General features: G+C 45.3%; 1 protein-coding gene across 1 annotated transcript in view; it reads right to left on the bottom strand.

Moving 5' to 3' along the window:
• The window catches only part of sema4ba (sema domain, immunoglobulin domain (Ig), transmembrane domain (TM) and short cytoplasmic domain, (semaphorin) 4Ba), an 88410-nt gene that overhangs the window by 33523 nt on the left and 38559 nt on the right, over window positions 1-16328 (bottom strand). The window contains exon 2 of the mRNA XM_039017569.1: window positions 15278-15698. Within this exon, the coding sequence (XP_038873497.1) occupies window positions 15278-15431 (154 nt within the window). The 5' untranslated portion in view covers window positions 15432-15698. The remainder of the gene's footprint in view (window positions 1-15277; window positions 15699-16328) is intronic.

Below are 16328 nucleotides of genomic sequence, written 5' to 3'. Positions count from 1 at the left end.
TAGAGGGAAACAGTGATGGCCACTGGCAAGCCGTATATCTCCAGTACACATCACTGGATGGCACTGGAACAATGCCAAGCAGACTGAACCACTTTTAAATAGGGCCAGATTCTGTTTATGTATGTTTGAGAAATCTAACAACAAAACCAGTATCCTAACAGAGGCCTTGAGTGGTGAAAAGAGGGAGGAGAAAAACATAATATTTCAACATAATGAATGCTTTTCCCATGACTCAAATCACCCTTTCTCCTACTCAGGACCTGCATTATTTGAGCAAATAGATTAAAATAAGTGACAGCTCCCTATTGCTGTTCAACCAGCCATTCATTTGGTGCCTGCCATACCAGCAGATGACCTGGAAACAAACAATCTCATCCCTCTTCACTGAAATCAAGTAGAATGCTATAAAACAATCTTGAAGGGGACATCTGATGCACCATTTCCAGGCGTCTGTCTAGAAACATGCCCTAGATTCTCCTGTGGAGGGAATCATGAAGAGACTTCTATGGCAGGAGGCCACTTTGGACAAAAGGGCTGAGTGTACTGTAAGCAGGGCAGAACAAGTGTATCAGCAGCAGAGAGTTGAGAACAGCCCCACCGCCCCATAGCACAGCCACCGCCCCATAGCACAGCCACCGCCCCATAGCACAGCCACCGCCCCATAGCATAGGCACCGCCCCATAGCACAGGCACCGCCCTATAGCACAGCCACCGCCCTATAGCACAGCCACCGCCCTATAGCACAGCCACCGCCCTATAGCACAGCCCCATAGCACAGCCACAGCCCCATAGCACAGCCCCATGGCACAGCCCCATGGCACAGCCCCATGGCACAGCCCCATGGCACAGGCACATAGCACAGGCCCATAGCACAGCCCCAGCCCCATAGCTTAGGCACATAGCACAGCCCCATAGCACAGCCCCAGCCCCATAGCTTAGGCACATCCCCATAGCACAGGCACAAAGCACAGCCACATAAATGAACAGGGCCTCCACAAGATTCAAGAGCTTATGGGGTTTCATTAAGTTGACCCAAAAGATGTATATACACAGGCCACATCTCAGTAACAACTAATTGCAAGCAGATGCACAGGCCTCAGCAACTGTATTTCAGAGCTGGCATCGCAGTCTCTGGAGACCATAGCTTTCTTGTGCCTTGAGGGGTTAGGATTTAGCACAGCGTCTGCTGTGGCTGTGCTGTGAAAGTCATAGGAGGAAACTGTCACTATTGAACACATGCATAACAGGTATCTGTCCAGGAAGTCAAATTAAATAACAAGGCAGCTGAAACAAACACAGATAACAGAGATGAACACTAAAATTGCATGTATTGTTTTAAAATTTTGCAGAGAGGGTGGAGTCTGTAGTGGGAGTATGTTGAGTGAGTGGGGTTAGAGGATTAGGATATAAGCTTTGGAATGAGGTCAGGGTGAAAACAAGGGGTGGATGACAGTGAGATAGTTTTACCACAGCCAGACCAAAGAGGAGAGACTATCATAAGGGCCTGAGTGGTGTTTTTTTATATGCCTCTGAATCCTTCTGTTCCACCTGTAACAGACACACTCACTGCACTTTCATCTCACATCTATCTAATTTCTCTATCAAATCATATTTGTCACATGCTTCGTGAACAACGGGTGTAGACTAACAGTGAAATGCTTACTTACGGGCCCTTCCCAACAGGGGTACGAGGTAATTGAGGTAGATACAGTGCATTCGGAAAGCATTCAGACCCCTTGACTTTTTCAACATTTAGTTACGTTACAGCCTTAATCTAAAATGTATTTAAAAAAAATATTCTCATCAACCCACACACAATACCGCTTAATTTCAAAGCGAAAACTGGATTTTAATTTTATGCAAATATATTAAAAATAAAAACTGAAATATCTTATTCAGACCCTTTGCTATGAGACTCGAAATTGAGCTCAGGTGCATCCTGTTTCCATTGATCATCCTTGAGATGTTTCTACAACTTGATAGGAGTCTACCTGTGGTAAATCCAATTGATTGGACATGATTTAGAAAGGCATACACCTGTCTATATAAGGTCCCATAGCTAACGGTGCATGTCAGAGCAAAAACCATGCAATGAGGTCAAAGGAATTGTCTGTAAAGCTCAGAGACAGGATTGTGTTGAGGCACAGATCTGGGGAACAGTACCAACATTTTTTTGCAGCATTGAAGTTCCCCAAGAACACAGTGGCCTCCGTCAATCTTAAATGACGGAGTTTGGAACCACCAAGACTCTCCTTAGAGCTGGCCGCCCGGTCAAACTGAGCAATCGGGGGAGAAGGACCTTGGTCAGGGAGGTGACCAAGAACCCGAAGGTCACTCTGACAGAGCTCCAGAGTTCCTCTGTGGAGATGGGAGAACCTTCCAGAAGAACAACCATCTCTGCAGCACTCCACCAATCAGGCCTTTATGGTAGAGTGGAAGACGGAAGCCACTGCTCAGTAAAAGGCACCTTGACAGCCCGCTTGGAGTTTGCCAAAAGGCACCTAAAGGCCTCTCAGATCATCCAAAACAAGATTCTCTGGTCTGATGAAACCAAGATTGAACTATATGGCCTGAATGCCAAGCATCATGTCAAACCTGGCACCATCCCTACGGTGAAGCATGGTGGTGGCAGCATCATGCTGTGGGGATGTTTTCAGCGGCAGGGACTGGGAGACTAGTCAGGATCAAGGCAAAGGTGAACGGAGCAAAGTACAGAGAGATCCTTGATGAAAAACTGCTCCAGAGTGCACCGGACCTCAGACTGGGGCGAAGGTTCACCTTCTAACAGGACAACGACCCGTTGCTCAAGAAAGCGACGGTAACCTGCCTAAATGACTATCACCCTATAGCACTCAAATCCATAGCCATGAAGTGCTTTGGAAGGCTGGTCATGGCTCACATCAATACCATCATCCCGGAAACCCTAGACCGACACCAATTCGCATACCACCCCAACAGATCCATAGATGACGCAATCTCAATCGCACTCTACACTGCCCTTTCCCACCTGGACAAAAGGAACACCTACAGTGGGGAGAACAAGTATTTGATACACTGCCGATTTTGCAGGTTTTCCTACTTGCATGTAGCGATTTTGCAGGTTTTCCTACTAGCATGTAGCGGTCTGTAATTTTTATCATAGGTACACTTCAACTGTGAGAGACAGAATCTAAAACAAAAATCCAGAAAATCACATTGTATGATTTTTAAGTAATTAATTTGCATTTTATTGCATGACATAAGTATTTGATACATCAGAAAAGCAGAACTTAATATTTGGTACAGAAACCTTTGTTTGCAATTACAGTGATCATACGTTTCCTGTAGTTCTTGACCAGGTTTGCACACACTGCAGCAGGGATTTTGGCCCACTCCTCCATACAGACCTTCTCCAGATCCTTCAGGTTTTGGGGTTGTCGCTGGGCAATACGGACTTTCAGCTCCCTCCAAAGATTTTCTAATGGGTTCAGGTCTGGAGACTGGCTAGGCCACTCCAGGACCTTGAGATGCTTCTTACGGAGCCACTCCTTAGTTGCCCTGGCTGTGTGTTTCGGGTCGTTGTCATGCTGGAACTCAGTAAAATGCTGGAAGACCCAGCCACGACCCATCTTCAATGCTCTTACTGAGGGAAGGAGGTTGTTGGCCAAGATCTCGCGATACATGGCCCCATTCATCCTCCCCTCAATACGGTGCAGTCGTCCTGTCCCCTTTGCAGAAAAGCATCCCCAAAGAATGATGTTTCCACCTCCATGCTTCACGGTTGGGAGGGTGTTCTTGGTGTTGTACTCATCCTTCTTCCTCCAAACACGGCGAGTGGAGTTTAGACCAAAAAAACTCTATTTTTGTCTCATCAGACCACATGATCTTCTCCCATTCCTCCTCTGGATCATCGGCAAACTTCATACGGGCCTGGACATGCGCTGGCTTGAGCAGGGGGACCTTGCGTGCGCTGCAGGATTTTAATCCATGACGGCGTAGTGTGTTACTAATGGTTTTCTTTGAGACTGTGGTCCCAGCTCTCTTCAGGTCATTGACCAGGTCCTGCCGTGTAGTTCTGGGCTGATCCTTCACCTTCCTCATGATCACTGATGCCCCACGAGGTGAGATCTTGCATGGAGGCCCAGACCGAGGGTGATTGACCGTCATCTTGAACTTCTTCCATTTTCTAATAATTGCGCCAACAGTTGTTGCCTTCTCACCAAGCTGCTTGCCTATTGTCCTGTAGACCAACCTAGCCTTGTGCAGGTCTACAATTTTATCCCTGATGTCCTTACACAGCTCTCTGGTCTTGGCCATTGTGGAGAGGTTGGAGTCTGTTTGATTGTGTGTGGACAGGTGTCTTTTATACAGGTAACGAGTTCAAACAGGTGTAGTTAATACAGGTAATGAGTGGAGAACAGGAGGTCTTCTTAAAGAAAAACGAACAGGTCTGTGAGAGCCAGAATTCTTACTGGTTGGTAGGTGATCAAATACTTATGTCATGCAATAAAATGCAAATTAATTACTTACAAATCATACAATGTGATTTTCTGGATTTTGAGTGGATTTTCACACAGTTGAAGTGTACCTATGATTAAAATTACAGACCTCTACCGTGCTTTGTAAGTAGGAAAACCTGCAAAATCGGCAGTGTATCAAATACTTGTTCTCCCCACTGTATGTGAGAATGCTGTTCATTGACTACAGCTCAGCATTCAACACCATACTGCCCACAAAGCTCATCACTAAGCTAAGGACCCTGGTACTAAACACCTCCCTCTGCAACTGGACTTCCTGACAGGCTGCCCCCAGGTGGTAAGAGTAGACAACACATCTGCCACATTGAACCTCAACACTGGGGCCCTTCAGGGGTGTGTACGTAGACCCTTCCTGTACTCCGTTTACCCACGGCTGCGTGGCCAAGCACGACTCCAACACCCTCATTAAGTTTGCTGACGACGCAACAGTGGTAGGACTGATCACCGACAATGATGAGACAGCCTATAGGGAGGATGTCAGAGACCTGGCAGTGTGGTGCCAGGACAACAACCTCTCCCTCAGTGTGAGCAAGACAAATGAGTTGATCGTGGACTATAGGAAAAGGAGGGCCGAACAGGCCCCCATTAACATCGACGGGGCTGTAGTAGAGAAGGTTGAGAGTTTCAAGTTCCTTGGTGTCCACATCACCAACAAACTATCATGGTCCAAACTAGAGGTCGACCAATTTATGATTTTAACACATATACCGATACCGATTATTGGAGGACCAAAAAAAGCCGATACCGATTAATCGGACGATTTTTATATATATATATATATATATATATATATTTGTAATAATGACAATTACAACAATACTGAATGAACAATGAACACTTATTTTAACTTAATATAATACATAAATAAAATAAATGTAGTCTTAAATAAATAATGAAACATGTTCAATTTGGTTTAAATAATGCAAAAACAGTGTTGGAGAAGAAAGTAAAAGTGCAATATGTGTCATGGTAGTTCCTTGCTCAGAACATATGAAAGATGGTGGTTCCTTTTAACATGAGTCTTCAATATTCCCAGTTAAGAACTTTTAGGTTGTAGTTATTATAGGAATTATGACGCGTCAACTATTTCTCTCTCTACCGTTTGTATTTCATATAACTTTGACTACTGGATGTTCTTATAGGCACTTTAGTATTGCCAGCCTAATCTCGGGAGTTCTCGGGAGTCATAAACTGCGCTTTACTTCAAGCATTGCTAAGGGCTGCTGGCAAATGCAGTAAAGTGCTGTTTGAATGAATGCTTACGAGCCTGCTGCTGCCTACCACCGCTCAGTCAGACCGTTCTATCAAATATCAAATCATAGACTTAATAATAAAACACAGAAATATGAGCCTTTGGTAATTAATATGGTAAAATCCAAAAACTATAATTTCGAAAACAAAACGATTATTCTTTCAGTGAAATACGGAACCGTTCCGTATTTTATCAAATGGGTGGCAACCCAAAGTCTAAATATTGCTGTTACATTGCACAACCTTCAATGTTATGTCATAATTATGTAAAATTCTGGCAAATTAATGATGGTCTTTGTTAGGAAGAAATGGTCTTCACACAGTTCGCAACCAGCCAGGCGGCCCTAACTGCTGCATATACCCTGACTCTGCTTGCACTGGACGCAAGATGCGACACAATTTCCCTAGTTAATATTTCCTGCTAACATGCATTTCCTTTAACTAAATATGCAGGTTTAAAAATGTATACTTTTGTGTATTGATTTTAAGAAAAGCATTGATGTTTATGGTTAGGTACATTTGTGCAACAATTGTGCTTTTTTCGGCAATGCAATTTTGTTAAATCACCCGTTTGGCAAAGTAGGCTGTGATTCGATGATAAATTAACAGGCACCGCATTGATTATATGCAACGCAGGACAAGCTAGTTAACCTAGTAATATCATCAACCATGTGTAGTTAATTAGTGATTATGTGAAGATTGATAGTTTTTTATAAGATAAGTTTAATGCTATCTAGCAACTTACCTTGGCTCCTTGCAGCCACAAGGTCCTTTTGATGCTGCACTCGCGTAACAGGTGGTCAGCCTGCCACGCAGTCTCCTCGTGGATTGCAATGTAATCGGCCATAATCGACATACAAAAAGGCCGATTACCGGTTATGAAAACTTGAAATCGGCCCTAATTAAAATCGGCCATGCCGGTCGACCTCTAGTCCAAACACACCAAGACAGTCGTTAAGAGAGCACAACAACACCTTTTCCCCCTCAGGAGACTGAAAAGATTTGGCATGGGTCCCCAGATCCTCAAAAAGTTCTACAGGTGCACCATCGAGAGCATCCTGACCAGTTGCATCACCGCCTGGTATGGCAACTGCTCGGCATCCAACTGTAAGGCACTACAGAGGGTAGTGCGTACGGCCAAGTACATCACTGGGGCCAAGCTTCCTGCCATCCAGGACTTACTTACTAGGCGATGTCAGAGGAAGGCGCAAAAAATTGTCAAAGACTCCAGTCACCCAAGTCATAGACTGTTCTCTCTGCTACCGCACGGCAAGCAGTACCAGAGCGCCAAGTCTAGGTCCAAAAGGCTCCTTAACAGCTTCTACCTCCAAGCCATAAGACTGCTGAACAATTAATCAAGTGCCCATTCGGACTATTTACATTGACATCCCCTTTGTTTTTACACCGCTGCTACTCACTGTTTATTATCTATGCATAGTCACTTTACCACTAACCAACATGTACAAATTACCTTGACTAACACCAATGACCTTGACTAACCTGTACCCCCGAACATTGACTCGGTACCCATGTATATAGCCTCGTTATTGGTATTTCATTGTGTTACTTTTTATTTTATACTTTATTTAGTAAATATTTTCATAACTCTATTTCTTGAACTGTATTGTTGGTTAAGGGCTTGTAAGTAAGCATTTCACAGTAAGGTCTACACCTGTATTCAGCACATGTGACAAATCAAATTTGATTTGATTTTGAATTTAAGACAGCACAGGAGTGGCTTCTAAATAAACACACACACACACAGCTCATAAATCTGTGTCATCACCATACTTGTTCTTACAGGATCCTCTGTTTTGACTGTGCACACAAACCAGGTGGTTACTTTTTCCTTTTCAGAGGGATCGGACCAAATGTAAAAGAACAGATAGAGAACATACACTAACATGTTGTTCTACCCACAGAGGAAGTGGTCACCACCCAACTCCTGGGAAACAGTACCAGTAACTCCTAACACAGTTAGAACTCAGCAACCTTCCCGCCTTCTTGAAACCACTTTCCCAATGTGGACAGACCGAGCTAGGAGCAAGAAGCAAGGTCAGGTCACAACTTCCTGTATCATCCCATCTAATCCTATTCTCTGTGGACAAACAGCAGGAAGACAAAACCCACCACAGACCCAGTTCATTGTGGATGCAAACGCATGACATCAACATAACTAGAGTGGGAACTGAGTCATGCTCTGGGACCTGGTAGAATGTATGATTACTATCCTGCTGAGGTGAAAAAGCAACATGAACTGTGAGTGATAGAATGGTGCAGGGCCACGGTAGAGCAGAGACAGGGGCATCTGGAGAGCATTAAGACATCAGATCCACCGGGAGATTCATTAGGCAAGCTGTGAGCCAGCTGTTTGTTTAGGGAAGGGCTTGGCTCTCTCTGGTTAGCAGGAGACTAGAACTAGGCTAGAACTCACACATGGTAGCATGAAGAAAACACCATGGTGATGCTGAGAATGCTGGCTAGTGTACAGACAATCTATGTGAAGAGGGTGCTGGTTGCCACAAGAGTGAACTGAAGATGTGCATATTAATGGATTGAAGATCATAGAGCTCAGTAGGCCAATTACAGAAAAACATAATTTTGCCTAATGAATAGCTTGGTATTCAGTAGGCAAAGAGGGGCATAACAGCTTTCATGGGAACCATAGCAACATTTATTGGGAAAATAATGTAATTAAACTGCTTATTTAAAACAGGGAAGTGTTTCCAAAAGCCTGCAATTTGCAAACAACGGTGCACCTCGGCTATAATTTCCCACAGGAAAATAATGTTGTCCTTCCATGATCCTGGACCAGGTCTGCTGGTCAGCGATAGCATGCTGCTGTATGCTGCTGAGTGCTGCTGCTGACCCCGGTTCATCCACAATATGGTGCTCCACTCCACAATGTAAACCTGCTTTGGCATCAGGCTTTCAGGCTCAGGACTTCCTCATGACCCCTGCTGCACTACAGGGAGAGGCTGAGCATCAGCACGGTGTCATGACCTCATGTAGTCAGAGTCCTTGGTGTGGGAGGCCAGCAAGGGGCTGATCAGGCTGGCTGGCATGACTAGACCAAACAGTGTGATGGGGTATCCCATCTCACAACACAGGCTAGGAGATGAGGGAGGAAGAGGAGAAGAAAGAAGAGGGGGAGGAGGAGGTGCAGCGATGAGGGTGTTTTCACAAGGCCTGTCCAGGGTGATTTATGAGCAGCTCCCTCCCTGGCGGACTGGAGAAAGTGGCTGTCTCTCATAAACACTAGTAACATCAACATCAATGTTGTCCTCTTTTAATACTATGAACAAACAGATACCAGTGTGCTGCAACATCTAGACTTTTGGCAAAAGGTACAACAGCATGTTATCACTAATAAAATATGGAAAACATCAATCATATATCTCTTTTCATGGATGAAATAAATCAGTGTGATATCCATGGTCCAAATGGCTAGCAGTGTTCTTTTGAGAAGTGTGATATACAGTATGGTATCTAGACAGAAGCTCTGATGGCTCTCCATACTGCAGGTCTTTCATGGGCAGTCTGCATGTCTCTGCCAAGAGGCTGCGGTCTAATGGAGCATGTCTAAGCACCTACAACCAGACCCCTCCCATAGCAACACAGTCCACAGCCATGGACGGCCATTTCATGCATACATAAAGAAGAGTACGGTATAGTAGTTACATTGTGCAGCTATAATTGTGCTTGGTATATTCCTTATCTCGCTTGACAAGATTGAAAATGACATTCACTTCAACGTGAGTGGCTCAACAGGCATAAACACTGTCCTATAGGACAAGAACCAAGCACATTCTGATATACATGATGTGCTTTGTTAGTTTCAAATGAATGATGTTCTTAATTATTAGTGCTGTGGGTATGGCCCCTACATGCTGATCTCTACCGTGACTGGCTGCACTGTGTTTAACTAACAGAGGGCTGAATAGATCAACAGGGACAGAGAGACAATATAAACCACATATAGGTGTCCCTTTAAATAGCATTCTAGCACACTAAGTCCTCCGGCATGGTCTGCATTAAAGACAGGAACAAAAGAGGAGGGCAAAGCAGATGTAGGCTCTCCTCCCTGAACCCATGATCCGTCCTGATAGGCACATAATGAGAACCAGACCAATGTTCACACCATAACACACACAAATCCCCTTTCATTATTCATGGGAGTTTGGTCTCTTCATTAAGGCGGAGAGAGGGAACTGAAGGGGAGGGGAAGGCTGTCCAGGATAATGTTGCTGCTGGGCTGAGGAGGGACTGGGGAGGTTCTGGCTGGTCTGACCACACCACAGACATGAGGCTGGCAGGGATGTAGACTCACATATAAGCAGACAGGGCTGAGAGGCAGAGGGGGGGTGAGGGAGGGTTCTGTATGGCCCAGGTCCCTGAGGCTCACAGCATGGAATGTTGCTTTGATACAGTAAACACAGAGTGACACAGCCCTTCAGCGGGGGGCCTGGGAAATGCCATCACACCGGCACTGACGTTAGCAGGCAACGGCTCCCATTGTCAAGCCACTGGCAATCAGCATCCCTATCGCCATAAACATTTTGTTTTCTGTTCATGAGTGTTTGCTTACCAATTGAAAATATGTCACTACTGGACACTAACATGTGCCTATTCCAATCTTTCTCCCAAATCTATATTGGTCATTTAAATGTCTGTGGGACCTCTTAATTCCTCTGTCAGGTTCAGTTCTGCAGCTGGTAAATGGTTAGGCCTATACGACTGTAACTGTTTCATGATGGGAGAGCCAGTTTCTTTACTACTGAACCTCTCAGTTTTAAGAGCTGTGAGTCACTCCTGCTGTAGTTACAGTCATTTCCTTATGTTGACCCGTTGAGTAAAAGCATGGCTCATCAGTAGAACAGTGGTAAGACTGAGGTAAGAAGTACAGTAATGTGATACTAATTACCTTTCAGCTGGTTTATTCCTAATGGATGCTGCTGTAACCATTTCACCCCCCCCACCCTTTTTTTACAGACACAAGAAAATAGAAACTTGTCCCTACTGTAAATCCAGAATCTTGATACACTGCTCAAAAAAATAAAGGGAACACTTAAACAACACAATGTAACTCCAAGTCAATCACACTTCTGTGAAATCAAACTGTCCACTTAGGAAGCAACACTGATTGACAATACATTTCACATGCTGTTGTGCAAATGGAATAGACAAAAGGTGGAAATTATAGGCAATTAGCAAGACACCCCCAATAAAGGAGTGGTTCTGCAGGTGGTGACCACAGACCACTTCTCAGTTCCTATGCTTCCTGGCTGATGTTTTGGTCACTTTTGAATGCTGGCGGTGCTTTCACTCTAGTGGTAGCATGAAACGGAGTCTACAACCCACACAAGTGGCTCAGGTAGTGCAGCTCATCCAGGATGGCACATCAATGCGAGCTGTGGCAAGAAGGTTTGCTGTGTCTGTCAGCGTAGTGTCCAGAGCATGGAGGCGCTACCAGGAGACAGGCCAGTACATCAGGAGACGTGGAGGAGGCCGTAGGAGGGCAACAACCCAGCAGCAGGACCGCTACCTCCACCTTTGTGCAAGGAGGAGCACTGCCAGAGCCCTGCAAAATGACCTCCAGCAGGCCACAAATGTGCATGTGTCTGCTCAAACGGTCAGAAACAGACTCCATGAGGGTGGTATGAGGGCCCGACGTCCACAGGTGGGGGTTGTGCTTACAGCCCAACACCGTGCAGGACGTTTGGCATTTGCCAGATAACACCAAGATTGGCAAATTTGCCACTGGCGCCCTGTGCTCTTCACAGATGAAAGCAGGTTCACACTGAGCACATGAGCACATGTGACAGACGTGACAGAGTCTGGAGACGCCGTGGAGAACGTTCTGCTGCCTGCAACATCCTCCAGCATGACCGGTTTGGCGGTGGGTCAGTCATGGTGTGGGGTGGCATTTCTTTGTGGGGCCGCACAGCCCTCCATGTGCTCGCCAGATGTAGCCTGACTGCCATTAGGTACCGAGATGAGATCCTCAGACCCCTTGTGAGACCATATGCTGACACATGCACATTTGTGGCCTGCTGGAGGTCATTTTGCAGGGCTCTGGCAGTGCTCCTCCTTGCACAAAGGCGGAGGTAGCGGTCCTGCTGCTGGGTTGTTGCCCTCCTACGGCCTCCTCCACGTCTCCTGATGTACTGGCCTGTCTCCTGGTAGCGCCTCCATGCTCTGGACACTACGCTGACAGACACAGCAAACCTTCTTGCCACAGCTCGCATTGATGTGCCATCCTGGATGAGCTGCACTACCTGAGCCACTTGTGTGGGTTGTAGACTCCGTTTCATGCTACCACTAGAGTGAAAGCACCGCCAGCATTCAAAAGTGACCAAAACATCAGCCAGGAAGCATAGGAACTGAGAAGTGGTCTGTGGTCACCACCTGCAGAATCACTCCTTTTTTGGGGGTGTCTTACTAATTGCCTATAATTTCCACCTTTTGTCTATTCCATTTGCACAACAGCATGTGAAATTTATTGTCAATCAGTGTTGCTTCCTAAGTGGACAGTTTGATTTCACAGAAGTGTGATTGACTTGGAGTTACATTGTGTTGTTTAAGTGTTCCCTTTATTTTTTTGAGCAGTGTATAATGTAGGCATCTTGACATGACTGACTAGGAAAGTGACATTTTGATCTTACATGTTCATTCAAGATGAGTGATTAACCCAAAACGCTAATATATTTTCCAGTCCAAGGAGACGTGTGACGGAGCTGAAACTGCCTTTTCAGTTTGTGAGTGATGGTGTTTGCTGTTGTGAAACATTCCGTTGGGGCCGTGCTGGGGGCTTTGTGGAGGCTGGCAGGTGAGAGAGATTACCTGGGACTATAGAGGTCCACCAATAGAAAGCCAGGAAGCAGGCTGGGACAGGTAGGACAGGCAGGCAAGGTTCCAAGCGGAGGCCTCTGTGACCCATTTCAGTCCTCTCCTGGCCTCAGAAGAGCACACACTGGCTTAATCTACTGTAGGTGTAGATATGACAAGGCAATCTGCGCACTGTTTCTATGCCAGTATGTGCTTAAAGACTATAGGCTGATCCTAAAAGGTGAGTCATTGGGAACAGTAAACTAACCCTACATGTCTGCATGTATGCTCTTGCAATACTTCTATCCCAGGTAAATAGCCCTAAAGGTTTTGTTCTCCTATGAAAACAAAAAAATATACAGATTGATGAAAAGTATAGCCTAGGTGGATTTCTAGTGCTGCCCTCTACAGAACTGGATCCATTGCCCACCAAATGGCCTGTAAGACCTGCGACCATGTGTACTGTGATGAATTGGGTTGTAAATCAAATTATAAATAGTTCACACCCAATGGCATGGGAGCCATCCATAGCTTTAGCATTATGTACATACTGTCATCAACCCTGGCAGAGCATTGGTACGTTGACAAATGGGCTGCATTGCAATTACATATCCTTTGCTTCCAAAATTACCAATCAAGAGCCATATTGAGATCAGATAATGAGAGCACAAAGTCATACAACTCCTGATCCCTATACTTCTTAGTTCAACATGCACTGCGCTGACAGAAGACTTGTTTTGAAGACATTTTTGGATATGGATGGTGTAAGTTTATTTTGCAAATAAATGATCAGCTACTACTTAAGTTTACACAGTTAACAAACCATTAGCCGAGATAAGAGGATGGCTGTAGAAGAGCAATACCTCCCGTGTTGATGGAAACTGTGTGTATGTGGGACATTGTCCTGAGTAAGACCGAGTGCAATGACCTGGTTCATGTTGTAACTACCTCTGACCTGCTATGACTTGACAGACCCACCCTGATGGAGCTGCCATTCATGCTCTGGGATTTAGCTGGCTTTCCTGCCATTAAGTTCTAGATGTGGGGTAACACACAGAGCAACACAGCCAGTCAAATGCATGGTTTGGAATCTTTTCATACTACCTAAGCCATCATGAATGTTCCTTCATGGAACTGTCATTGACAGGGTAACTGCTATGGAATGTATTGAAATGTCTTACAATGATAGAATAAGTTAATCAACGGAAACACAAAAGCATTGAAGCAAAATGTAAAACCACTGACAGGAGCATAATTCTCCCAGTAGGTTACTACAGTATCTTGTACTGAGTAACAATATATCACTAATACCTTGCAGAACACGTTCTCTCTCCCTTTCAACAGGAAAACCATTAATAGTGTGTGAGGCACTGTCCTGAAATATCAGCGGCTTTCCGGGAGCACGGCAGTTAGTGATGGAGGGAATAAATCTACACAGTTACTGTACATATCGGGATATTATTTTTTACAATATATCGTATTGTATCATTTTGACAGTATTGCAATATTTTTGCGCTAGTTGGCTGCACCTGTACCAAAACTCCAGTATTTTTCCTTCATAACTTGTTCTCCATCTTTTTTAAACAGGGAGCCAATTAGTTTTCAGCACTTTTATTTCCATGACTGATCAAAACTCGTTCTCATGGCCCTCTCGCTGCAGCAGAAATATGGTGAGCAATATGTTTGGAACATCAAATCGCAATAAAATCAAAGTATCCAATCGCAATACACATAGAATTGTGAGAATCGCAATACATATTGTATCAGAGAGTCCCTGGCAATTCCCAGCCCTAATGGCAGCTATGTAAATGCTGTGCTCCAACTCGATGTGTCCCATGGAGAACACACTAAGCTCCTCCACAGGGCCACAGAGTCGGTTAGAGAGGAACAGCCTTGCTCCCATTCGTCTGTTTATCAACACCTTGCCAAGCATTACTATGCATGTCAGATATCCCTCAAAGCCTTGCCTGAGCCCCAGGCCCCTCCAGAGCTCTCCTCTCAGCAACCTGGACCATCCCAGCCACCTCCACCCCACACTACTCCCTGCTCTTATTTATAGATGAACAACAGTTCTGGGAGGGGGGCAGGCTGAAGCTCCCTTACACACCCGGGTCAGTGGGGAGGGCACACAGTGAGGGTAAACACTCTGGCCTCTCTTTTTCTCTCGCTTTGTTTCTCCAACACTCAAGGAATGCTTGTGTTTCTCACACTATGAACTACAACTGCTCCTGGAGAAACATCACATCAGCAGTTGTCATAAAATGCTTATACAGAAACCCAGTCTAAGACCCCAGAGAGAAAGCAATGCATACAGTATGTAGAAGCACTGTGGCTAGGAAAAAGAAAGTCTGGAACCTAGGAAGAAACCTAGAGAGGAGCCAGGCTCTGAGGGGTGTGCTGGGTGGAGATTATAAGAGTCATGGCCATTAAGGCCGTATCATTCTTCAAGATGTTCAAACATTCATAGATGACCAGCAGGGTCAAATAATAATCACAGGGGTTATAGAGGGTGCAACAGGTCAGTACCTCAGGAGTAAATGTCAGTTGGCTTTTCATAGCCGAGCATTCATAGGTTGAGACAGTAGGTGCGGTAAAGAGAGAGAGAGAGAGAGAAAGAGAAAGAGCGAGAGGGTCAAAACAGCAGGTCCGGGACAGTCAGGAAGGCGATGGATGACACTTACTGTAAGTGAAGCTGAGTCGTGGAGTGACATCGTCCTCGGTGGCAGCTGCTTGGACAAAGGCGTAGGCCAGTAGGAGAATGAATGCTGGGAGACAGAGCTGGGCCATGCTTATTGTCCACATAGTTCCTCTCCTCACGACTGCCAGCCAACTCATACGGTTTGTCTTTCACGATTTTGGGGAATTCATGAAGAGTGTGTTCTTCTCCCCTGTGTATATTTCCTCTCTTCCTGTAGGTCTGGGCTCCCTGAATGGGAGACTGGTGCTCTGTTGTAAAAGTGAAGCCGGGCAGCTCCTCTGGGGCTACAGATGACTCTGGGCTCGGACTGATGACCTTTCACCTCACAACGAGCCTTCCAGGATGGACAGCCGCCTCCAATCAGCCTCCATGCACTCAAACCACCCCAGGGGCTCAGCTGAGATCTGTACACATGGACAAAAGAACATTCATTCACATTGGAATACAGACAGTGCAGCACAGCTCACATGATTCTTCTCTTTATCATGGAACATTGGTTTGGAAAAACACTTCATTCGCGCGCACGTCTCAGGTCTAACAAAGGGTTTAGCCATAAGGCTACATTGGAGTTACTTTAGGCTGAGTGCACTTCCCTATGTTGGTATTTGTTGGGCATAACTGGATGGACGTAGATTCATTTCACAGCCTGTGGCCATGTCGGTCTGTTTTCAACTGGGCAGAGTGCATCCTCTACCTGGACCAACAAAAACACAACATCTGTTCACTTAACAGGCCCATCAGATCATATTTGACATACTGAGACAAACAGAGTTGAGACAAATACTCTCCTCTCTATGGGGCTCTGATCTTTTCACTACATGTTAATATCATAACATCACTCAGCATGTATGGGGATTCAGGTTTTGTTTCTAATGGTAAACAAATAGAATACACAAAGAGAGATGGTTTGGTAATGATTCACAAAATACTAAGCCATAAATTAGCTCTTCCCTAAGGCATGCATTTCTGTGTGCATAAAGTACTGAGTGAGGTCAGGCTAACTGGATGCTGTCTGCTACTGACAAAAAACCCTC

Source organism: Salvelinus namaycush, chromosome 21, assembly GCF_016432855.1.
Source record: "Salvelinus namaycush isolate Seneca chromosome 21, SaNama_1.0, whole genome shotgun sequence".
Taxonomy (NCBI): domain Eukaryota; kingdom Metazoa; phylum Chordata; class Actinopteri; order Salmoniformes; family Salmonidae; genus Salvelinus; species Salvelinus namaycush.
The sequence above is the reverse complement of the archived record's forward strand: the minus strand, read 5'-3'. Positions and strand labels throughout refer to the sequence as shown.